Source organism: Pelecanus crispus, chromosome 6, assembly GCF_030463565.1.
Source record: "Pelecanus crispus isolate bPelCri1 chromosome 6, bPelCri1.pri, whole genome shotgun sequence".
NCBI classification, from domain to species: Eukaryota; Metazoa; Chordata; class Aves; order Pelecaniformes; family Pelecanidae; genus Pelecanus; species Pelecanus crispus.
In genome coordinates this window covers 35,550,817-35,577,417 of record NC_134648.1, presented here as the reverse complement: position 1 = coordinate 35,577,417, position 26,601 = coordinate 35,550,817, and the positions used below count along the sequence as shown (strand labels likewise).

Below are 26,601 nucleotides of genomic sequence, written 5' to 3'. Positions count from 1 at the left end.
AGCAACCTACAAAGAGCAGCTCTTTTTGTTGTTGGCTACCTGCAGCAGACGTGCTGCTGCTTGCTTGCTTGCCTTTTTTTTTTTGGTATTTTCCCTGCTGCCTATCAGCTGCCTAGCGCTGATAACATTTATTTATGTGAGAAGGTGAACCCACTGATTTGGAAGCTATGGTTCTTGTGTGCGCTGAAATTTCCTGTGAACAAAAGGTTAAGATCGCAGCCTACCTTCCTCCTCCTGCTTGACAGAAACTAGAAATAACAAGCATGCAGACAGCATGGGACGCTGTCTTTGGGGAAACCACAGCGAACCTTTATGCCCAGAGCCTGTAGAGGAGCTTTAACACCAAACCCAGGAGCTTTTATTCTGCTTTTGAAAACACACAAAAGAACCAGAAAGTGAGACCACAAGGCATTTGAGAAAACACTGAGAAAAGATGACCATGTCAAAGGAGAGTGGAGATGCTCATTCACCAGCAATCTGGGCATTCTCCAGAGGAAGGCTGAAGAAGTGACAGCTAAGAAAATTTTCCAATGTAAAGAACTTTTAAAAAATAATAAAAAAGTTTTGACTCAGCAACCTTGAGATTTTGGCTGAAACCCAGCATTTACAATAAGGTGTTCATACAACCAAGGAAAACACTTCTATAGTGATCTTGATTGCAGTGATCTCAAATATAATCAGTACAGAACAATTTTTTCAGTAAGGTAACAATGTATCGGCTTGTTCTTATTGCTACTTTCCCTTGTGTTTGAAAACATCCCCTTCAGCCCTTTCCCTTTCAGCTGTCTTACATGCTTCTTATAAATACTACATCGTATGCTTATTCCAAGTTCTCACTTAGCAAAGCTGACCAAGCATGAGCAAACAGCCTATGGCACACAGTAGTTGTAAGAAAATTTTTCAGCTCGTGTTCTTCACTCCCTCCCATACCTTTCCCTCCCAGCATCCCTTCTGAAGCGCTCCTTTAGTTTCATCATGTTTTAACAGGGCATCTTCCTTCTTTTCCCAGGTACCAGGTAGCTGTGCATATGAAATAATTATTCTGAGACCAGTGCTCTACAGCAGGGTACTGCTAGGGTCGTACCGAAAGCAAAAATCTCCTATTCCTTAAAATAATCTAGCCCTTCCTCAGTACTGAGCTTGAAAGCCTGTGACAATTCCTGGGGTCAAAAGCAGCCTCTTTTTCTGTTGTCAGCACTGCAAGGCACAAACATACAGTTGTTGTGTCCTTAACAGGTGGTTTCTTTCCCCTTCACATACTGACTCCTCTGACCTTGTTGCTAGGGAAGCAAGTGCAATTCCGCCAATTCCAGCATACCAGAACTGGGAGGACTCAGTAGATAATCCATTAAAAACAGAGCCCAGGCAAGAAAGGACTCCGTCCACCTGAACAGCACACCAGTTCATGGCAGCTGGCAGCCAGAGCTGTGCTCTTGCTCAAGTTCCGATTGCCAGACTTGGAGTCCCAGCATCCTCACACACGGGAATGTTTCTCTGAAGCTCTCCCATACACACACAACTCTGCTGAATCCATCTACCCATCTGCAGTTTTAAATATTTGCAGCACAGTGGTAGAAAACCAACCCTGATCTCCAGTGCCAACCAATTTTGAGCTCTGGGCTAAGAAAACTGCTAAAAAAGCACTTTTCAGATTTTACCAAGTGTGGCTGTTAACATGCATCAGTTACACTATCCATCCTTCAGCTATTTTCTCTTTGGCCTACTGCCTCCCAAAAGTAGGCACATGGGGGATGGGGAGGGCACAGTCAAGATACATCCCAACACTCACAGCCATATTCTTAATAAATAATAATAAGAACAAAAAAGAATCTCTATGTGTTAAGCTCACAGAAAGGCATGTTTCAATGCCTGATTTTTAATAGCCCTTGGTTAGAGTGAGACCTACAGCATAATACCTTCCTCTTGCCAAACAATCACATTTTAGTATAGTGATGACACTGTGTTACTCAGTTCTTTTCTTTAAAAAAAACCCCACAAAATTCAATGTCACCATGGGAACAGTCTAAAGTTGATTTTGGAAAGAGACTCATTTCCTATAGCTTTTGTGTTGGCATAAAAATAATGTCACTGAACTGTATCAGAAGCAAGTGCTTTATGAAGTATCATCTCTAAAGATACCATTCAGTTCTGAAAATATCCTCCCTAATGGTTGCATCTTTAGTTTCTGAAGCAGAATAAAGGGCCCAGAAAAGTTTCTTCCCTGTTTTTCTCAACAAAAAACACATCCCAAGCTACCACCGGTGTGATCTAATTCAATCATTCTTCAGCTGGTAATGTGTAATAGGTGTCAGTATGGAGAAACTCCTTCTTAGAGGAACAATTAAAACTTAAAGCAGTCATCCTGGTTGGCTGGCTGAACAAACGACACATGTTCACACAGGAATAATTCAGTCAACCATCTTAATAAGGATTTACTTTAAACAGAACCTTGTATGGGTACACTAGACTCAGTCTCATTAAGGAGTAAGTTGGATTTTTATACAGCATGAACCATTGGCAATCTAAAACAGACCCACTGAAGAATGGAATGGAGAATCAAACGCAATGTTTCAGACCCAAGCTCTATGTGCCTTTAATACTTTCTTTTTCCTTTTCTTTTTTTTTTTTTTTTTTTTGAGAGAGAGTGCACGCTACGACAGACATTTGCATTTATCATGTTTTTAACTTCTTTTCTAAGGATGAACTCTCTGAATCTGCATCTTCCAAATCCGCTCTGTGTCTTTTCAGTCCTCCAAGAGATTGAGTACTCTCACTGCCTGTAGGATGCAAGTCAGCAGATTCCTCTCTTGTGCTCACATTGTAGGAGTCCATTTCAGACAGGCAGCAGTCTTTGTGCAAGGTCACACCCATCTGTACAAGGTTGCCATTATCTGCATTTGAGCGCACCTGTAGTCCTTGTGTCACAGTCTCCTGCTCTCCAAAACTCTGTCCATTGTTGAAGCATGAAGGGCGAAGATGCAAGTGGCCGTTGTTGTGGTTAACACAGGAGGTGTCGAGGCTCCTCTCCTCACTGTCATCAGTCTGGTTTCTGGAGCAGTGACCTGACATGCTACAGATGGCGACAGTGGAGAACGGAGGGACCAGTGAGTGATGGCTTGCTGCTGGTTGACAGTTCTGACTATTTTTCTGTTCCACAAGTCCTGCAGTCTGAATGCATGGTTCTTCAGTACAACTATTTAGCCCTTTGCAGTTAGCTTTTCCATTGAGCTTTTTAGTCTCAAAAGAATGCTCTATACCTCCACTGCTAGTGTCTTCAGATGTGTTTTCTTGACCCTCCGTCCGCCGCTGATTGTCACATTCGTGAGCTTGACCATTACTAGAATTTTCTATCAAGCCACATTCTTTGAAAGTTTCTTTGTTGTGGCTTTCAGTAGAATGAGCTGGGGAACCTTGAGGAACTGCTGAACTCAAGTTCCTAGCATCTTCCTTATTTAGCAAGTGTGTTGTACTGTGCCTTCCACTAGTTCCTGGTTTCCCTTCGTCATTCTCCCCATCTCCTCTGGAGGACTCACCATCTTTATTAGCTGAATATGATATGTAAGAATAATGAAGCCATTTGTAAGCTTTGTAAATCTTTCTCTCCACTGATTCACTGTCTGAACAAGGAGAGGTCCTTTCTTTGAGAACTTCTTTGTTGGCTGAACTCCTTTCTGGTGAAGAAGCTGGAGAAGAAGATAGATCATCTACTTTGATCTGGGGATAATCATAGATATCCTCACCTATGTAGGGTGTCACATTCTCCGTGTTAGTACTAGTCCTTTCCTCCTTTTGCACCTTCTGTCGGCGCCTCAGTGCATTGCGTTGCCTCATAGATGTGCGTCGTTCATTCAGTTCCTCTTCATCTTCTGTACTGCTGCTGCTGCTGGAACTGCTGGATTCATTCTCCTCAGGACTTGGGGACCGTGGCCGTGGGAAAAGGTCTGTATCTAGTTCTGCCTCACAGGTATTGTCATCAGAATCAGACTCATTCGACAGGGCCAGGAGACGTTTATCCTGATACTTTCTCAGCGCAGAGAGTCTCTGCTGACGGGAAGCCACGTCTTCTCTGGCTGAGGGGGATTCAGTTGATCTTAAGGCCCTTAAGTTATAGGCAGTTTCATCAGACTCTTCAGCCACATGTGGTGGGGAGTGATGCAAAGAGGCGGAGGACTCTGACTCACTGTAAGCAGAGCGTTCACTTACTCCTGCATGGAGCTGCAGGATCGTGCTCTCACTGAGGTCGCTGTCTGAGTCAGAACTCCAGCCCTCAATCTCCCGGCGCACCAGGGAGTCAAAAAAGGCCATCATCCGTGGATCTTCCTGGACTGACTGGTTGGCATAATCATGGGACAAACCACTACCACTGTTCAACACAAGACTGATGTACTCTTCGTGAGTGTAGAGGCAACGGGAATCATCCTCAATTCTACCATCCAGATCCCCTGTGCAGTCAGGCTGTTTGTAAGGACTCCAGATCTGTAACAGAAAATAAAAAAAAATGCATTTGTCTTTGAATTCATAAACTGCTACAAGCATTTGAAATAGAACTGTAGCGCAAATACCCAGAACAATCACAAGTGGCAGATTATTTTTATTAATTTTTGCCCCTCAGACCCATACTTACAAGTATTCCAGAGATGTGGGGGTTTTTTTCTCCCCCTTTACAAATGTTTTTTTCCTGCATCTGCTTCACCCAACCAGAACTTAAAAGCTCTCACACTGCAGATTATCCATCATTTCAATATTTCAGTGTGTAGTAATTTCTCCCAAATTGCAGGGCTCTATTTTTATGTAATAGGAGATGCTTACTCACTAATGGCAAGAATAGTTCGTTGCCTACAATACAGTCTTGGCACTAACGAAGGCACTTGTTTCCCAGGAAACTAGAGTTGCTTGTGCCAGTGATGTAGAGTAACATTTCATCCAGCTGCAGTGTCAGTCACACCTGATCAGCAGGCAGGGAGCTGAATACATGGAGGTGAAAAGCAGGCCTGCATTACTCCCTTTAGGGAACAGTCATGAAAGAAAGCAAGCATCCAACATCCTCTCAAGACACAGCAGCAGTTTTAGTTAGTGGGGAAAGGTGAAGGAGAAGCGTTTTACTGAAAGCTACTTTTGAAGCGGAGAGAGGTAGTAACGTTGCAAAGTGTAACGATTTAACCAATAGCAACAGCCTTGACTGTGCTGTCCACCTAGCCTTCCCTCAGTTTTCCTGGTGGGGAACGGAAAAGAAAAAAAATAAAAAATAAAAAAAAATTAAAAAAAAAAAAGAAAAAGCCCCAAAGAAGATCCACAGATATCCCTAAGAAACTGGTAATCCATAGCAAACATAATAGTTGGATCTCCTCACCTTTCTCAGTTTTACTTACAGGTTTGGGGGCAATATGATTAAGGCACTCACTGGACAACCACGATCACTTTATTCTAGATCGATGGTTAACGTACTGCACAACACTTACTGTAAGCAGAGCTAGTATGTAGCCTATCCACAATACTGCCTTAATGTTCTGCTTATAAAATATCTGATTTCAGTCATGCTTTGGTTTTTCCATGCTAACAAGCTCAGGAAAAAAAAAAATCTGTGCCAGCTGTCTATACCAGGTTGGCCTTTTGGGATAGACTTTGGCAAAAACATCTAACTCTGTTCCCAATAGAAATTAGTCAGGTTTTGTTCCAAGTAGACAACACCGCTAACAAAATGTGTTTTGCCTGTGTAAATGGGATAATCAGCACTCATCTCACAGATGCACAGTTAACACATGCAACATAATCTGATACTACCATGACAAGCACTATAAAAAAAACCCCACGAGAATGCCAGTGACTCTGCATTCACAGAGATTTTCAACAGTGTACATACAGTAAGACCTTACACCTTTAATACTGGAAGTAAACCAAACCAAATTATTATTGGAAATAAACCAAAATAAATTAATAACTATTAGTTGTTCAGCACAGCCAAATTTAAGATGTACAGGTAACCTTTATTCTGGAATTCTCCCAAACTTGAATGCCTTTACTTTGCAACCTCTGCAATTTACGGTTAAGAGACCTTCCACATATGATCTGGCTATGTACATAAAAGAGACACTATTCCAAAATTAAGGTGGGCTGCAGATATACCTTTTTCTCTATGGCAATCATCAAGCTGCCTTTCAGAGCAAAGACAGAGGAATCTTACATTGCATTACATTAGCCTGTTCTTAGGAACGTGTCTCAATATCAAGGTGTATTCACTATTTGCACTTAATTGCTATTTTTATTATTTGCAGTACTTAAGCAAATTCTCTTCCAGTACAGTTCATTAATATAATACTTAAAATGAGAAGGAAGACAGTCTCTGTTGTTTGGCTCAAGCACTGCATTTACTAGACATATAGCTCAAGGGAAAAGCATCAGGTTTGGATAAAGATAACAAAGCCCAACCTAAGCCCACTATGTATGGACTTCCATCAACCATTCTTAACCTTTTTGAATTATTCAATAGAACAGAAAGAATCTCTCTTCATCCTCTAATTACTTCCCATGCTCCACTTCCTAAAGACAAGGTAGGAAAGAGTCTTCTGTCAGTTGGATGCGTGAGAGAGATTGTTCATTTGGGGATACACCAAGTGTTTGAATAGAAAAATAGAACTCTACTTCCTCAAAGGACTATTCTGCGTTGCTGCCTTCTTGATGATTTAACTAGCACATGTTCAGTACCTTCTCTCACAATTTATCAGATCTTTTCCCTTCTGTCCCACTACTGGGCATTTCAGCAAGTAGATCAGATCTTTTTGTATTTAAGAAGCATATACCTTCTTGTAAATGCTTCACACTGTATGCCTGGACAAGCAGGCTGGCATGCCCCTTCCTCAAATAGTCTTACTAGTGTTAGATTGATCACAAGGTTTAGAAAACTGGTTTTTTAAGCAAGAGAATTAGAAAACTCTTAGATTCTGTATGAACCAATATAAAGGGAGGAGAGGTAGTCTGCTCTGAAGTCCCTCTGGGAAAGGTCTGTTTTGTAACGAAAAGTCATCTAAAAAGGCACATAAAGCATGCACAGAGAGATTCCACATCCTTGTTAGTGCTACCAGATCTTTCTGCTCACTCTGCAAGCATCAGAGAAAAATACAGCAGTGTTAAATATTGAAAAGATAGCTACAAAGAGTCTATAATGAGGCTTTTCCCTTCCGAGACAGATTTGTTCAGAGAGAAGGAGTAAATAATAAAGAGAAGTCAAGGGAATTCAGGATGAATACCTGTTTGTACAGGATCAGATGTCTCTGGAGATCGATATTCCTACCTTTTAGACATTTTGCCATGAGGAAGTGCAAGGGCCTGCCAGAGTCCCAGAAAGAAGTCAGATTAAGCATGCCCCATTGGCAGAATGGGGAAGTCTTTAAACTGGCATCAACTGGTCCAGTGCTCTCTGTGGCATCTGAAATGGGCTTCTTTGTAAATGGAATGCCTTTGCTTTTTTCTCATCCTCTGACTGATGCCATGTTGAGGAAGAATGTGAGCAAATTGGAGAAAATAAGTTGGCAACTCATCCCACTGAGGCAACAATCTATCAAGAAGTTCTTTCTCTGTTGGAGGATTAAGGAGCTGAATATTACTCACTGATGCCCCGAGTATGGATGTAAAAATAGGAACAATAACAGAAAAGGGCAGTACAAAATTGGTTCTCTACTTCAGCAGAGATGCTTCAGAGAGCATCTTTGGATCGCTTGTATTCCACAGTGGCAAACCCCCAAATTTAAAACAAAAAAGTTGTTATGCCCATAGCGTGAGAATAATTAAAACCAGCTATATTAGATTATCTGATTAGGCAGAGGCAGCTAGCCACAATGACATTAATCTGTCACCATAGCAACATGGGCAAATAGACTTTGCTATCTTTGATATAGTGATCATTTTTAAACAAATGGGCCCTACAACAGTTGTGCTCCAAACCACAGTTACAGAGCATTCCATTTCCAATACAAAACAGTATTTCTTTCTGAAAATCCTTATGCACTTTATCTATTTTATCTTTCCTGGAACTGTCTTCTAGCTGCATAATTCTCCATGGCCCTCCTCTAAGCCCCACACATCACAGGGAAAGTCTCATTTATTTCTCCTGCAATGCAATTAATTTTCCTGCCAGCATATCCCAATGTCTCACACACTTAACTGAGGAGAAAGTGGTATTTTTCTATTTTATATTGCTTTAGCCCTCGTGGCGAATGCTCGCTGCAAATTATAATTTTAGTTCACAGCTGTGCTTTTCCATACCATTTTACTGAGGTTCAGGTTTCTGAAATGGAGGGCAATGAGCAATTCATCTGGGTTGACGTGTCCAGCACACAGTCTGGAGTCAAGGCTTCTAGTATCCTTTATTAATGAGCTTGTTGAGTCTTATTTTAGGTTTCTGAAACCTCCCTACTTGAATATTCACACACACCCCCCTCATCTTACCTGCTGTACTCTCAGTCCTAGCAGAAGTCAAACCCTAAACCACTGAGTTACTGAATTATATTCTTGCAGGTGTTTTACAACAAAATAAAACTAAAGCAAAAAAACCCATAACCACGAAGGTCAAAATCATTCTTGCGAATACTATTCATTTCAGCTGGGCTAGGCCTAAGATGAATTTGTATCTCATTTGCAACCAGCATTAAAATAACAAGTGTGCTGGCAGAAGCATGTGGAATTACTGAATGGCTTGTCTGTATCATGCCTTGATGCTGGTGCTATCAGTTCCTCACTTCTAGAAGTACTAAATTTAAGCCAGCTAGCCTAAAAATTAAGGGCTCAGACAAACAACTACTTGCATCACGGAGTTTCTACAATTGAGGGAATGGAATACCAGCCAACCACAGTGAAGTTATCTTCTGTGATTTAATTCCAGAAAGATTTTAGAAGGCACTTGAAGGATGGTAAAGGAAGAACACTTCTTAAGAAAGTGATTAAAACAAACAAACAAAACAAGAAAACATAAAAAACGTAACTACAATTTTACTTATGGCTCTTCCTCTTGTCATCTCAACTTCTCTGAGCAAGCACATCAAGCATTCATATGGGGGAAAGATAGCCATGCAAGGGAAGGACTTGTGTTCCCAGCTGGTTTTAATGCAGTAAATAGCCCCTCAGAACTGCTGGTGGTGTTTTTCCTGTTTTGCCCTTCTGCTAGTGGCAGTTACTAGCCTCCAGCCTATCTGCAGAAGTAGCTGGAATGAAGAAGAAACCATCATTGTATGGTCACCTGCAAACTGCTGTTCACTAAGACAGTACCTTTAAAGAGTGAAGTCATGCAGATCAGACAAGATATGAGCCTCAAAACAACCTGATCCCCAAACAAGGCACATTACAAGCTGAGACAAAATGACACACAACAAAAGGGTAAGACATTCTGGCTCGCTGATAAACTTAATACATTAAACACCTTTCCCTTAATTTGTTTCTAGCTTGCAATGTTTGCAGAATTCAGTTCCCTCAAAGCAGCTACATGAGTTCCATTGCACATACTGTGACACAACAGGCGTTCTCTTCTAAGGAAGCATTCAAGCAGAGGTGTCTTTGAAAGAGTTACACAACCTGTGGCTGGGGCCTTAATCGAACTAACCTTTTAATCACTAGGCAAAAAAACCCCGCCAAAACCCTAGCAGGAGTACACAAAAGCAACACAGGGGATGTTTATACCAATGCTAATCCAACAGTCTAAGCACACTCATGCAGGAAGGATTCATAGGGTGAAGGGTCAGCAGATCTAAAATCCAAAAGGGAGAATTCAGGCTGCAAGAATCAAGTTCCCAAAGCAAAAAAAAAAATGCCTCTGCAAAAATGGTTGTTAAACAGTGGCAATTTGACTGCTTGAAAATTGAAAAATCAGTGAGCTGCTAAGACTGTTCAATGAACTTTTGTTCAAAGCCTGTACTTGACAGATTTGTCACCAAACCTATCAGAGGGGCACAGATGAAGAAAAAGGTAGAAAGGGAAACTAAAGTACCAGAAGATAAAGAAAGCTGAACCCAAATGCTGATAGTAGCTGTAATGCAAGCGATGCAGCTGGGCATTGGGCCACGGTCCTAAGGGTTTGGGCCAGTTCTGGTCCATAAGTTGCAGACCACTAAAACACTCCTTTGCAGTACAAGTTCATTCAGTCAACTAGTGGCTGACTAAAATATTTACTAATACTCAAACGACCTCATTTATAGCCACATGCAGGTAAGACTGCTATGAAGTCATTCAACAAATAGTTAGAAGCAGCATCAGTTCTCATTTTCCTACTTAAAAATTAAATTGTTCTGGTTTCTTTCATCTTGTTGATAGACCTAAATTATAGCAATATTTCTATGGCAGCAGAATGCCACAGAAGTCCACTAGTGTAGCATAATCCTCCGCCTCCCCACCCTCAACTTCTGCTACTAGAAATGACAAAAGTTTCTGCCTTGCCTCCAGAACTTTGGCTGTCTTTCCTTAAGAAAATAGTTTCAGAACCCAACAAAGTTTGTTATCTCTTTACATTCCACATAAAAAGGCACAAACTTTCTAAAAATACTGTACATTGTTAGAAGATTCAGAAAAGACATATTGTGGAAGGTATTAAGAGTCCTGTTTCCTCTGTAAGCCAAAGAAAGGTATGTTGAATTGATTCAATGCAGAAGTGCGTACAAAAATTATAGAAGGGCTCCTGAGGCACTATCTGGGCCAAATCCAGCTAGGTCAGGCTAGGCCAAGGCTCAACGATACACTTTGGAGAGATTTTTATTAAATTTTAGCTGAAAGTATCAGAAGTCTTAGGAGATCACATTACAGTGACCAAACTCTCCCGAGAAAGACTGTTTGCATGATACTTCAGTTAGGTACGGAATGATACTGGAAAAAAATTCCTTTTTCAAAGTACAAATCCAGGAAATTCTGATCTTATCCCTCACCTCTAAAACCTTTAAAATTGAAACAGAGTTTAGAGTTGAAATACCCAATGAAAAATTTGCATCAGTTTAGCCAGCAAACAAGACATACCACTTTAAAAAAAGAACAAGATTAGAAGACAGGATGGGTGTGGAAAAGAACAAAACAAAGCATTTCTTCCTGAAATATTGGAAGAACACATTTTCTGATGATTAATCTTACCTTTATAATCTTTTCAACACCAGAAGAACAGATCATGTAAGTGTGAGGATTAAACCGGACTTGGTTTACAATTGACCGATGACCTTTCAATACCATAAAAGCACCATTGACGACCCTGCCAATGCCACCTAGGGGAAAAACAAGCACACACTGAAATGAATAATTACATCTTCATATTGCTTTCATTCATAATCATTTAAAGTCGTGTTATATTTGACAATGCTTTTCAGCTTTATTTTGCAATATTTTAAGGCCTGCGTTGGCTGCAGAATTCCAATTTTATGAGCAATGTCCCTATAAAAAGCTACAAGTTTGATGAAAAGCATCCTTCCTGCAAACTAGGACTTGGAAGCTAGCTTTAGTTCAACTATCTAAACAAACAATTAAGGTTTTTGACCTAATATGACAACTATATGAATAAGAACAACATACATACTTAATGAAATCACCAGTGAAACCATAGTGCATAAGGCATGACACTACTCACAGTTTGTAAATTTGAAGTAGAGACAAATAAAGAGGTTGACTTTTTTTAACAGCTATACTCTATTTTTTTAATTTGTTTTTTAAAATCAGCAATTCATTAGTGCCACAGTTAACTCTAGTCTGATGGGTAGGAATCTAAAGGAGGCAATCTTCAAGGCTACTAACCTGAGTTACTACATTACAGCTGGACTTAGTATAGCCTTCCCTAGACTGGGATCTATAACAACTCATATTTCTGTGAATCAAGCTTAGAGGGACCTGAAGTAACACACCTGACCAGTGGGTTATATCATTCTTTGTCACAAGGCAGGGAATTAGCTGAAGTGGAATGCTTTTGTGCTAATGGTAAAACTCAAAACAGAAGCCAGACAACTTTTCTGCTTGGTCATTTGCTCTTACTAGGTCTATACACCAAAGCAAGAAACTGTCACACAGAAATTTTTTTATGTTCATAGATTCACACAATTAAAACCATAAATTTGTTAGAAAGCACACCTGTGTATCTGAATAAACAAGTGTCAATCAACATGCTATGATTAACATCTTCAGTGAAAGAAACCAAAAATTTTAAAAGAGGGGAAGTAAAGACTGAAAACCGCTTCAGAGGAAAACAATCTTGCTATTTACAACTTCAAAGGTCATAAGCACATCTTACAGAAAGTTAAAATCATTTCATTAGCTTCTGTGCTACTTATAGTCATCTTAACACTAAACAAGTAAACTTTATGTTCTTCTTGCTGAAGATGTTTGCTATCCTTTGTCCTCAGCAGAAGCTCTTTCAGCTGAAATAGCTGCTGGTTTAGATCCTAAGCCCAATGTTGAAGAGCTTGTCTTCCAAAATAGAGTCAGAGTTCTCCTGCAACACACATTTCTTAAAGAAAAACTTGCATTAACACTGAAAAGTAGCAAGGCAGAAGGGTCAAAAAAAAAAAAAAAAAGACAAAAAAAAAGAAAAGGCATTCCTGTATCACCTTCCATTTGTTAGGTTACGTAAATGATAAAGAACTGCCGCTAGCAAGCTTGTGTTCAGCCCCTCTCCTCTTCGAAAAAGTGCTCATTGTAACTATGCTCTGAAGACCAGACTGATGTGTACACAGTGTACAAACAGCGGTAAGGATTCAGAGGTGAGGAGTCATCCAACCCTAAAAATCTGCCGACAGACCTTTTTACCACTTCTGGAAAGTGTTCCTTCTGTTTGCACAAATCAATTTTTGCAGACCAAACTGCAGTCTCATGGCACTTTGGGATAGAAAGGTAACATGCCTGAAGAAGGGAAGAGAGATGGCGAGTAACTCCAAGGACCAAAAGGCATGGCCATTTCAAAGACTTTGTATATAAAATGAAGGCTCATTGAAAATTAAAAAAACCTGAAAGAACTATCACTCCAGTTAGCTTCCACATATATTCATTGAAACAGCACTGAGACTGAGCTACCTGGAACTGTTCCTCTATATGGGTACACTGATTTTCTGTAAAGGTTCAGAGATAAATTCTGCCTTCAGCTACTGCAGCAAAATTTCACCAGTGTAAGCAAAGCTGACTGTGAAGTAACTGATCGGAGACCAAGTTCATTAAATGCCAAATTGGGCAAAATCAAAAGAGATTTTCTTTTCCATTTTATGAGATTCCTCACATCCTTTCATTGTGCTCACCCTGCTAGACATTCATGACCACATTTATGGCTGATGGCAAGTTGCCCTACTCCCACAGCATTCCTTCCAGCCAAATCACAGTTGTCAATCCAAGTGCATCTATCAAGCCAACGGTAGATGGTTACATCAAGTCCAGTTCTCAACGCATTTATCTTGACCTAGCAGACGACTGTTCCAGGAAAGGGGGCCTCGGGAATGAAGAGACAATTTGCTTAGGAAATGTTTCCAAGTTTGTAAGTAATGCCTATTACAAGTTTTAACTATCCATGGACTCTAAGCTGCCTGAATTCAGTACAAAACAAGAAATATGCCCTATGAAACACTCACAAAAGAGTCAGAAGTTAGAGAGACAATGAGCAAAGAAAGAATTATTATGGAGATGAAATACAAATTTAGGGCACCAATATCTTGGGCTGCATTTCCAAGCCAGCCATTGACCTCTTGTGGCACTGTCAGCAGTGTGACTATTTTCTTAGTAAAGCAGTGATAACAGTTATTTAATGCCAGAACTGTCTTCTGGCATTAAACTTGGTGTGTATCAATACACCAAGCACTGGATGACAAGTGCACAGCATGCCATGTCTAGAACACAACTCTCCCTAGGCTGTAGTCAAATTCAGACAGCGTCTGAAGCCCAGAAAGCCAACCATATCCTGGGCTGCATAAAAAGCAGCATGGCCAGCAGGTTGAGGGAGGCAATTCTCCCCTTCTACTCCACTCTGGTGAGACCCCACCTGGAATACTGTGTCCAGCTCTGGGGTCCCCAGCACAAGAAAGACATGGACATGCTAGAGCGAGTCCAGAGGAGGGCCACAAAAACGATCAGAGGGCTGGAACACCTCTCCTATGAGGAAAGGCTGAGAGAGTTGGGGTTGTTCAACCTGGGAAAGAGAAGGCTCCAGGGACACCTTAGAGCAGCCTTCTAGTGCCTGAAGGGGGCCTACAAGAAAGCTGGAGAGGGATTTTTTACAAGGGCATGTAGTGATAGGACAAGGGGTAATGGCTTTAAACTGAAAGAGGGTAGATTTAAGTTAGATATAAGGAAGAAATTCTTTACTATGAGGGTGGTGAGGCGCTCGAACAGGTTGCCCAGAGAAGCTGTGGATGCCCCCTCCCTAGAAGTGTTCAAGGCCAGGTTGGATGGGGCTTTGAGAGCAACCTGGTCTAGTGGAAGGTGTCCCTGCCCTTGGCAGGGGGGTTGGACTAGATGATCTTTAAAGGTCCCTTCCAACCCAAACCATTTCTATGATTCTATGAAGTAACTCCAAAGCTTTCTGCTCCAGTACTGAAGTTCCTTAAATTCCTTTTAAGCTGTTAATAGTATAATCAGAAGCAGCATAGTACTAGAACATACTTCAGTCCTCTCAGAGTGAAGGTGAACTTTGCTACAAAGGCCCTTAAAACAACTAACTGCCCAATTACAGGAAAAGTCCCCTGGTAGCAGATTACTGCAATCACAAAGCTTAGCAGTCAGCTTTTTCCAGTAGTACGAGCGGTTTTAATTATTTAAACCAAAAAGTATTGACTCCGGCAATACTCTGATGATCTTTGTGTCAAATATGATAGACTGCCCCAAAATGCCATTTTTGGACAACCCCTTGCCTGATGCAATTTTAGTCTATCACCTCCTATGCACTTAAGTGACGTCTCTAAGAGTTTAATGCAGAGCCTTCTTCTATATCCTTGTCCTGACAGTGGTCCCTTCACTTTATAGTAGCCCAGCAAAGTTGGTATCATATTACATGAGTATCTGCGTGGCAGACATTTGCTTGTGTCCAGACTTGTCTGGAATCCCCCTGGTCTCCCAGCAGAGGCTTAGCTGCAGCCATACAGCTTCTAGCCATCTCACAGTATGATTTAAATTTGCTCATGTCTGCTGGCAAAAAAAAAAAGTACATCTGTACATTAAGTGGAGGTCAGCCATAAACTGCTCAAATTCCTGAGGCCATCTTCCTTTTTTGCGTGTAATAATTTCTATTTCTTTTTGCTGTCTTCACTTGAACTGGTGTTTTTATTTGTATTCTTTCACCAGAATTGACCTCTGCTATCCCAGCAAAACTCAAATTTTGCTTTTGAGGTTTGGGGTTTTTTTTTTAAGGGGATGGGGGTGTTGTTTATTTGCTTTTGAATTTAGTGGCATGCACAGGTCCTGCAACTGGTTTAGCATGGCAGCTTTTATATTCTTAGATAGCTGCCATGTGTATAAGCAGTGTTTACACAGAAGCCATTAGCTTACATGTATGTTATTAATAATACAAAAAAAAAAAGTATTAAAGTCTTCAGAGGCTGATTAAGCTGATTTTAGAAGGTTTCTAACTTTCTAACCTCTAATGACTGGAGAGAGGGGATGGAGATATATTAGCTGGTTTTGTAATACCTTCCAAAAATTGCTATGCTTAAAGACAGTTCTGAGTAGTGGTTTAGTGTTCTAGCTCTGCTGGTCAATATTTTTTTGGTCTGCTTTCATTTGATGCACAAAGTGAAATGTCAAGAAAATCCCTCTTCCTCTATACCCTGCAAGTAAGTGCTCCAAAGAGGAGCAATACAAAGTCTTAAAAAATTCTTTAAATAATGTCCTACTATGATATCTGACCAGCTGGTAGAAATAACTTATAAAAGGCTAAATCTGAAGAGTACATTTTAAAACAGATTTCGTCTACACATTTGACAAGAATACCATGGCAACACAAGGCATATCTACAGGCTCTGATTCAGACAGAAAGAATAATACAGTGCTTTGAAGTAGTAGATGTCTACTAAGTTGCCAAAGTGATTACTTCTTGGTTTGCTTTATTATTTTGTATTTTAAATATTATGTTAATGAAAACCTTATTAATTATGCAGCTTTGCAAATATTTATGCAAATGAGCTGACACTTAACATATTGAGAACATAGTGGATGGTACATACCAACACATTTTAAAAAACTCTAGTAAATAATACTGAAGGAGAGTGAGAACCAAAAAACCCAAACAGAAGAATGAATTATTTGAAGGATAAGGAAAAAAGGGAAGCAATAGATTATTAGGAAAAGTGCCCTAGTGCAGAAATCCTGTAAGAATGTAGAACAGTCTCTAAACTAATGGAAGCTGCATTGTTCCAAACATTTAAAAAACTGTCAAAGCACTGGAGAACTTGGTGGGATAAGGAACAATCTTCCACTGGCTCTGTAACAAAGGAATTAAATGACCTCATTAAGCAGTAGTCCTTTCTAACTAGGACACTGAAAAAGAAGTCCCACTGGTTCTTCATATAAGGTAGAAAGAGGTTCCACAGACCAAAGCATAACTTCATACAAGCCTTGTGAATTACTCAAAGTGCTGAAAACTCCTGAGAAGAACCAGATATTTGCAGCTGCTGCCAGTGTGCCATAGCATACCATTCCACTGTAGTACTTGGCATTACAGTAGAAAGCTCATTTAAAATTAATTTAGTTTTCCTTAATAATAATCCGGGACACATTTAGACCGTAGGCCACTGCCCTACATTTGAATCCTATGAGATCATGATGAGCTAACAGAAAAGAGATACCATAGTTCGGAAAGTAAATGCACACCACAATGCAAGCAAATATGCGTAGCGTATAGGGCCTCTGCCTTCAGTGCAGCAGATGATGTTTCCAGTCCTTAAGAAGTCTCTCTCTGGTCACTCACACACGTGTATTTGTTTCGTACAATGCATGCCAGCAGATGACTGCTCCTCAGAGACCTGTCTGTAGGGAAGCTAGATTTAAACACAAGCACTCTTGCCCTGAGAGCACAGGGCCCTGCAGCATCCCTTCTAGTGGGATCAGGAATCTGATTCCAGCTCTGGCAGCAGCCAGAGCAACTTCAAGGTTTCTCAGCAGCACAGGTGAAACTGACTTTGGTCACATCAAAGATGGGGTGAGAACAGCAAGGGCTGGCCAAGATCCTTTCTCCTCCTGGCACGGTAAGAGGAGACAGTTTGGAGGAGGCACCAGGGGACTCTGGCTTAGTACTTCTGCTACTACAAGAGAAAGCAAAAGGGAGCGTCTCCCCATAAGAAAGCAGCTCCAACTCCATCTGCAGACTGCTTCCTTTGCCACCTTTGAACCCACGCTCGATCTCCCATGCCAGGTGAAAGGATCAGCGTGGCCTTGCAGAGCTTTAGGGTAAGCACAGGGAGCAGTGGGCTGGCATCAGCACTTGCCTCAGGCAACCTGCTCTTCCAGGCAATCACCCACTCTGCCTAGCTACACCCAGAACCAGCCCTGTGGTGGTCTTGTACCTCTGCAGAGGTTCCAAGAGCCAAAGAAAAAAATCCATATTTAAATATCTAACGAACATGCAGAAAGCTGTAGTCGTAGTGGCTATTTTTGGGTGTATATTTTCTCCCTTCTTTTGTTGCTGCTACATATCTGCCGTATCTGTCTAGACCTTATCTATACCAACCCTCCCACCATTGTTATCACCAGTAGAACTGAACAACAATATGAAAGCTAAGACAAAATTACTATAGAAATAAACTTTGGCACACTCTTTCCACTCTGTCCCCTCTCCTGGTCTGAGAGAGATTGCTCTTTCAGTGTGTTAACTGCATAGATTGCAATGTTTTTTACAATGTTATTGGAACCATACAAACTACCAACAACTATGCTTTCTGAACATAAAGGGAATAAAATAAGTTAAATTAACACACAAGTGATAGCTGGGGGGGAGGTTTTTTTGGTTGGTTTGGGTTTTTTTTTTTTAAATGGAGGTGTGAAAACTGCTTGCCTGTGCATTTATTTTGTACTAGTAACTGCAAACATGTGCAATACAATAAAGAGAAAGGAGCTTTGGTACAATCAGATGGCTAGTTGCTGGGGACTAAGGCTTCTCCAGCTTCTCTCAGTGCTCAGTGGTATCTTCAGCTTTCTAGTGCTAAATTAGATATTAAACATGCTAAGGCCAATGAGAGAAACACCGATAGATGCTGAATCTTCCTCCACTTGGCTACAGCACTACAAAGCACCCAACACTGCCTTGTTTTCTGATAGATGCCATCTAGCCAGGACACTTCCACAAGTTTCTGGTATTACAATCCACATGACACAGAAATCAGTCTAAATTCCACTGAATACAAGAACCTCTTCTACATTGCCCCACCACTTACTTGCTGTGATAATCAAACAACTGTTCCACAGCACACTATGGTCAACACCGACCTGAAGGAAGAGACAAACTACAGTCCTAAAAGTAAAACTTAGATCCCAAGACCACGCCTCAGAAAAATCAATTTTTTTAAAAATACAAACCTTCCAGAGCATGCTCCCCATTGGGCCAGATGGCTTCCCCCCGTCCCAACCCAACTGGTATGTATATATGCATGTGTGCACATATATAAAAATGTCAGAAATAGCTAAAGACATTAAGAAACACTTAATCATCTTCTATTATAATCTATTATTCATCTTCACTTATCAGCCTGGAACTTTGAGAACTTAAACCACAAGCTGTCTCCAATGAGATAACCCTGTTCAAATGTTGTGAAAAGATCTGTTGCTGAATTCAAGCCTAAAGAGGTGTCTGCATTTACAATGACCAACGAGGAGAAAAAAAGGGAAGAAAAATTGCATCAGTTCTGCTGAAGATTGGTGCAATTTATTTAGTAACTGGACCACAATGACAGGCCCTTTCTTGCTAGCAGTTACAGTCAAAGAGAAAATTAAAAAGAGGTTTTGAAATGCAGTTTGCTGTTCTGATTTAGTGAAGTTTTTCTGAAGTTTTTCAGAAGTCTGGTGACAGCCTGCTCACGTAAACTGAAGGATCTCCAACTGTCTTCTCAATCGCAACTAACTATCGAATCCCTCACATAGCATCTTTGAGCAATATTTCAAAAGCAAGAGACAAGCTCTGAGTTGCAAAGATGATTCAGAGTAGTGGGTGAGGAATGTAAATTCCATTTTGCAAAACATTTGGTCTACTAAGCCCTCTATTACCCCACAAGACATGTCAGGTTCTGTCTTGAACAGGGATTCTTTACCAGCTAAGAGACCATGTTTATAGGAGTTAGGTTTAAATACTGCAATACTACAAATTCACCAAACAATTGGCAATTACTTCTGAAGCACGGTGGAAAGCTGGGCAGTACTTGGATGGAGAAGAAAGTGGAAAAATTAGCAAACTATTCCATCTTCAAGAAAGGACAAAAGGTGGTAAAAAAGCAACCAACCTTCTGGCATAGGAAATCCTGGCCTATTCAGAATAATCTAAGACTGTGGAGGAGACAGCCAATAAAACTCTTCAACAGAATAGCATCCTAGGCAATTTAGGAAATACCTTTTTTCACAGACCTCCTGCCCCGAAGTAAATCCTGTCTAATAACTAGACTGAACAAAACTGCTGGCAGAGTTTCCAGCTGAGGGGGAACAACTCAATGCAACCTACTGGGAGGACACCTCTAAATTACGATTATTTGAAAAAAAACCAGCAGAATTTGTTCCATTTTCCTGGCAAAATACCAACACAGGTAACTGGATTCCTCCAACTTGAAATATGTTTGCAATTGTTTGACTGGTGTGTTCCTTCCCACTTTTCTTCATCTTTTGTGTAGTAATGTTGCTAACCATTAGATAGTTAGTACTTGGTGTACCTGTACTTAAGCAAAATAATCTATTTCAGAGTTGTTGTTAAGGATGCAGCTCTGTAAAAAGATTCAGGCTTGCAAAAATGTTGCTATTTACAAATAGCTGATACAATTTAAGGGAGGTGTATCATAAATATTTATAGCAACGCAATGTCTGAATTCAACCGGAAGGCCAAAATCAGTTAGAGAGATATTTTTATTTAAAATACTAACCAACAGTACAGGATATTACATCATCCTGTCTAGTCTGTCCAATATTTTAAATGAAAGACCACATTCCACACCCTCAGATCACAGACCCAAAGACACTCCAATTTTAATCTAGAACATGAGAAGAAGGAGTTTTCCATTGAAGCAGCAGCTTTCCAAGGTCTCCACATCTCTACAGCAACTGTTTCTCCAAAGAAGGAAGCACAGCAACCTCTCTAGCTGAACAATTATTCTGAACCACAGGATGACACGTAAGAAAGGATGTTTCATCACATCCAAAACAGGCACAACCCTTCAAGAAAAGCTGAATGAAGAAAATAGCTTCAAATAGGCCTATCACAGGTGATATGGATGGCCAGTGAGTTATTTGCCACAAGAAGCCAAATCTTTAGGTCTAACAAAACAAAGCTCATAAGTTTTGCTGAAGTGTTTCAATAAGAGAACTGCTCAAGTTGCAAGAGACTAAAACATACACCTCCTACTACAGGATCTTCTGATCCTGTTAAGCAACCACTGAGGGCAATTGACATTAAGTAATTAATTTTGTAACTGAAATGTTGCAAGTTTACTGATACCCTTCCTCAAGTTACAAGAACCAGAAACAAGAAAGCTGACCAAAACACATATGACATTGTTTGTGGTAATTCTAGCTATCACTCTTTGTGCAAAGGTCCCAGATAAAAAGTTTGTCATCTGCAGCTGCCTGTTTTCAGAGCATCAAGAAAAAGTTTTCAAGAGCATCACAGCCAGATAAACACAAAACCCCAAATCCAGAATTTACAACTGGCGTCAGGACAAGTATAGTAACACACATAAAATGTAATTCTACAGTCCATACATAAAAACTTACAGATAAATAACTAATTTAAATGTACATAACCTTTGTTTTAACTAAGACGAAATTCTGTAAGTAGTAGTAAAACAGTGTCAAACCTATAAGGAAATCATACAAATTAAAAGGAAAGCAGGGAGAAGTCTCTATAAACCCTACACAAAGATAGAAGGCCAAGGTATTGATCTCTTTAGCAGGACCATCTTCAGGACTTCTGGACTGCAACATCAACTGTTGGTTAAATAAGCAATCCAACATTAGAATGGCATTTTCTTCAAAACCCTGCCATTAACCAAACCTTTTAGAGGCTAGCCATCCTCTCAGCTGTGCATTACACAGCTGCGATTAACAGCCTTTGAAAATGAAATAAAATATTTTCATTTTACCTCTAACGCAGCTTGTAATTTGCTCTCACTATTGCTAAAGCACCTGAGACCACAGGATAGCACTCAGTTGTGCTTAATACCACTAAAATGTAAAGTTTAAACTGTCAGAGCCATTAAAAATAGAAACGGTAGTACATTTCCTAAAGTCTTGAGTCTTTCAATCAAGATTGAACACCCTTCTAAAAGAGCACAGTGATTTGTTTCAACAGAAAAGATATGCTGACGCTGTATGGCTTAAAGTGTCGTATTGCCAAACCCTACACAATACTAGATGATATCAAACTAGGCACTGACCAACTGTGGCATCTACAACACTACTGTTACATCCCACACACATTGCTGCTTTTCTTTGCTCTAACACCCCTCACACAGAGCTGAGCTAGTGCTATTTGCATTAGTATGTCTGTCCCAGCGTTGGAAAGGGTCAGAAATTAGTCAAAAGTGGTCATTTCCACCAGCTGATAGTGCTCCTCCACCCAGAAACTAAAAGAGTATAACTGCTCTGGATTAGAAATCAGTGAGAGGGTTTTGGTGTAAGAGGAAAGAAAGAGGGAAAGAGAGGCCAATGCACTGGAGCTGTAAGGAGCAGCCTGTGAACCCAGCACCATTTTATGCTGCAAGCTTCATTATGAGATGAAATTTCTTAGTAACGGATCCTAAGTTCTTCTGTGAACTCAGATCAGCTTAGAAGCAGCAGAGTTGGTAGAAAGACACACCCTGCTCCAGCCACAGCTCCTTCTCTTCATCAGCTCATCTAGAAGATTTAAATTATTATTTTATGAGAAGAGAAATAAAAAGAAAAACAGTATGATAAAAGATTCAAATGGCACAGTCCATTGTTATCCAGAGGCTGGATTAGGCATTTGTAAACTCTCCCCATCCAGCTTTCATCAGAATCACTCTAGATTCAGAAACTGAGTGAGAACAGCAATTTTTCAAAAAAACCAAACTAGTATTTGTCAGACACCTGCCCCGCCATCCCCAAATTCCAAAACAACACCACTTACCTGCTTCTGGATCTGGAGGAATCCTCCACATATATAAATTGAAGTCATCAGAGCCCGAAAGGATGTACTGTTAGGAATAAAAATAAAAGCAGTTTACCCCAAAGTGTCACCTGAATTACATTATTTTATTATTGATCTAGTTTCTTCAAACCAAAAATAGGGGGGGAGAAGAAGATAATTTGTATCATTCTTTGCACCTCACTGATCAACTTACCCTTAAATAGGGGTGAGGTACCAGCACAAAAAATGTTGCATGCATACTAACATACCAAAATTCAAAAGCATGCTTCATGTGTCTAATCCCTACTGCCCAAAGTTTTCTTTGCTAAATAAGGCTATGGATTTTGGTTGGCTTTAATACAAGTGTGTCTAGATCAAACTCTCATATCTCGCAGCCTGCAACTCTGGTCTTTTTTTAATGTCAGGGTCTTTCATCCTTTTTGCTCTCATCTCCTGAACTACCAAGGAGAACTCCATCAAACACACACCTAAGAGAGCTAGCATGGCCATTACACACGAGCACAACATGTCTGGCTCATCACGGTCTACTGAAGACCATCAAAAGTCAGTCACTGAGGATAATCTTGAACACGGAACATAACCAAAGCTAAACATTCACTGTCAGCAAGTCTCAAGCAGTTTTAAAAAAACCCACATTTATCATACTGTTCATTTTTTTCCTGGTTATAGTTACTCTGAAGACATGAAAGGCTGCCCTTTTTCAACACTGCACGAACAACAAGCAATCTCTTTATTGTACAGAAGTTTAGGCAATATGCAATTTGAAGTAGCTTAATACACTACAAAAACACACTGGAATTACAGGTGACATTTGACATGGTAAAAAGCTTACACCTCTCAGTTATGAGAGGCCACAAACTGTGCCTTGTCTCCAAATATCTCTTCTCCAATAAACTGCACTCCCTGTCATTTACTTCTCTCCCAAATTAGAGATGAGATGACACACAGTGGAACCAAGGGCAGATTCCAGTTCCAGTTAGACTGGTGTAGACAGTGTAAATCTCTAGCTTGCAACTGATATAAGGCTTCTGCTTAATCAATACAGTCAAGAAGTTGGGTTTTTTGTTTTATTACTATTATTAGGGTAGAGGGAAGGGAGAAAAAGAAAGAAATTAAGCAAGTTTGTCCCTTTTCTAACCTGTGATAGGAGACAAATTCTGTTTTGTTTGGCTCAAATAAAACTGGTTTCTGTCTTTTGTTCTCCAGGGATACATAAACTCATCAGGCAAAGTAACATCAAGCAGTGGGGAGACAAGTCCTGGAATAACACAGGACTGAGAAGCAAATAAACAAAATATACACACTGGCACAGAGAAAATTGCTATAAATTTGCATATATCTCTTTGCAATGCTAATTATGTTCGTGCAGTGTTTGGATATTTCCAGCCGCAAAAATGCAATAACCAACCTCTAAAATCCCTTCTCTGGTTTCCTACTATCACAATCCAACCATTCTTTTTTCTCTTATTTTTAAGGATGTAGGATGTGAGTAAGCACTTATGAATGCAATCCTGCTCAGTTTCTGACAGATAAAAAGCGCTGCTCAAACAAAAGTTCCTTCAAAAACTTGTGCGCACTAGTTCTGCATCACTCATAGAGCCATCCTTTCCAAGACAGAAAGTTATTTCTACAAGCCAACGTGTTCAAGCACTTAGGCAGCTTACCTCTGCCAAACTGACCTGACAGTGCCAGGAATATGTGCTTCCCTTTCATTTGACTGCTCATAAATGTTAGCCCACAGCAGGCTGAGCCACTGTGCCAAAACTACACAGATTAGGGCTCATGTAGGCAGCCTCCCAGCAATCAGAAAGAATGCACCTCTAATACGTTTTGTTACACAAGAACTGCTACATGGAAAAAAAAAGAGTCTTGTTTGAAGTTATAAAGATGTTGACAATTGTTAGTATTTATTACCAAATTGTGTGGTTGAAGCAGCAACTTGTTTGCCTAGGACATGTAGGGAAAAATGGAGACTTCTAAAACAGCTAGAAAGCTCAGTATCTTGAATTTATGACCATTACACCCTTTTTTTTTTTAAAAAAAAAAAACCAAACAAGTTCTAACAACTCCTCTGTATGCGAGTCATTTAGCATTTTACGTCATAAATCAAGCAAACCTACCAACAATGACAGGCCCCAAAATGACAGATTTCAGGTATCCTGCACCAGGCACACAACACAGAAAAATCACGTTACGTATGTGTAAAGAACGAAGTGGCTGTGAGACTCTTCAAATCAGCTTCCAAACTGATTTGCAGAGGAACATACTGTGTATCCTGTAAGACTCAATGGCCAATTGTCTAGGAAAACTGGTGTATCGTTGCCCACCAAACAAGAACATACTACCTGCAAAGACCACTGATCTGAGTATACTCTGTCTTGCTCTGGAGATAGCAAAATTTCGAGTGCCCTTGCAGTGATGTGGGCTAATGGCAATTTGACTGCACTATCAAGAGTGCAACCGGGAGGTCAAGACAAGTGATTATTCCCCTTACCTGGCACTTCTGAGGCCACACCTGGAGTACTGTGTCTGGTTTGGGTCCCCTGATACAAGAGTGGCACTAATGAATCTGACAGAGAGTGGAGGGGGGCAGCTGGGGCTGAAGGCATGTGACCTGCGAAGAAAAGCTAAGGGAACTGGCCTTATTTAGCCAGAAGAAGAGAACATGAAGGGACAGAGTGGACCTCAACAGTCTCCCACTGTCTGAAGGAATACAGAGCAGCCGGGGACAGCCTCTTCTCAGAGGCATGCAGTGGATGCAACAGTCACAAGTCACAGCAAGGGAAATTCCAGCTGAGCACAAAGGAACAGCATGTTCAGGAGGAACATAAACACTGCAACTTGGCCCCAGAAAGGCAATGGAATGTCCACCCTTGGAAATCTGAAATTTACCTGGACAATTCCCTGAGCAACCTGATCTGACTTTGAAGATGCTCTGCTCTGAGAAGCAGCTTAAGTCAAATGACCTCCAGAGCTCTCTTCTGATTCAATTTTTTCAAAGATTACCAAAGCAAAAAGGGAAATAATTGTCTTGGTGGATTGGGGTTGATTTTGGGTTGAGGGGCGGGAAGGGGCGGGGCAGGGGGAGGGGAGGTGGGCAGTTCAGGAAAATGCCCACCTGAAACCTTTACACTCCACCAGACATCACAGCTTCATGAAAACTCCAATGGGAAGATAAACTTAAGACACATCGACAGAGGCATAAGCTGCAGTTCAGCACATGGACTCACACATAAATTCAGATGGTCACAATTTGGGGAATTTAAAGAAAGAAACTGGCAAAGTATCTTAAAGTAGTTCACAGAATCATAGAATGGCTGAGGCTGGAAGGGACCTCCAGAGGTCATCTGGTCCAACCACCCTACTCAAGCAGGGTCACCTAGAGCCAACTGCCCAGGACCATGTCCAGATGGCTTTTGAGTATCTCTTATGGCAGAGAGATTCAATCCAACTATCTCCAATTGAGATAGTTCCTACCTGCTTAAAAGCACCATGAAGTCCTTCACTTCATTACCATTTTCTAGCCTGATGACATTTGCACCAATCAAATACACTTGGCCAAAGTATTCTGGAGTGAATTAAGACAAAGTATGTAGGAACGAATAAAGCATCTGCATTGCAATTTATGTCTAGTCACAGAACAAAGCTCAGCTCAGGATCTGAGCTGTTCTGAAGAGGTGCTTACAGGTTTATTCTTGCAACTGAGACAGCCATCAGTAAGCACCAAAAGCATTAATTGATAAAGTCATCTACACAAGTTTGATGTTGTAAGCAATGGGCTGTGAGTTGTGAACTTAAATTTAAATTTAGTTTTGATAGTTAGCTCTGCCAATAATTATCAGAAATAGATCATATTCCACAAAATAGCCAACTATTTGGTGTCTCTGCTACTCCACTGCCACCATGGTAGCAGCCAGCATTGTCTTCCACTCTCTTTCCGTGTTAGGGTACCTCTGGGGTACAAGTTTTCCTGTTGTTCTCACAATATAGAATTGAATCCCCAAATGCACTCCTTTTATCCTTTTCCGTAAGACCAGGTGATAGGGGTCTGAGAATTAGAACATGGCTTTTCAGACAGAGACCAAGAGACTGCCAGAAGCACAACTTCATAACTGCAGCTATTGCAAGAAAGATGTGCCAGCTGAAGCTTGAAGAGCAGACACCCAAGCTGCTGAAGCCAAAAACATGCCTCTTCCATGACATTTGAAAAAGCTACTCAATTTCCAATTAGTAGTCTGCACAAGACAATGGGAACCCAAGGCCTCTGGAGAGCACAGCTGGACTGACGTTACAGGACATTTACATGATCATCTGTGAAA

General features: G+C 40.6%; 1 protein-coding gene across 3 annotated transcripts in view; it reads right to left on the bottom strand.

The window, feature by feature from the left end:
- Positions 1-1,773: 1,773 nt before the first annotated feature.
- DCAF5 (DDB1 and CUL4 associated factor 5) overlaps positions 1,774-26,601 on the bottom strand; it is an 80,817-nt gene continuing 55,989 nt past the window's right edge. The window contains exons 7-10 of one of the 3 annotated variants that reach the window (XM_075712607.1): positions 22,262-22,328; positions 11,101-11,228; positions 3,177-4,476; positions 1,774-3,122 (exon numbers count right to left, since the gene is read on the bottom strand). In XM_075712607.1, coding sequence (XP_075568722.1) covers positions 2,674-3,122; positions 3,177-4,476; positions 11,101-11,228; positions 22,262-22,328 — 1,944 coding nt within the window. In that variant the 3' untranslated portion in view covers positions 1,774-2,673. Of the gene's footprint in view, positions 4,477-11,100; positions 11,229-22,261; positions 22,329-26,601 lie in introns of all 3 variants that reach the window. The other 2 variants (XM_075712608.1, XM_075712606.1) reach the window with 2 other exon arrangements.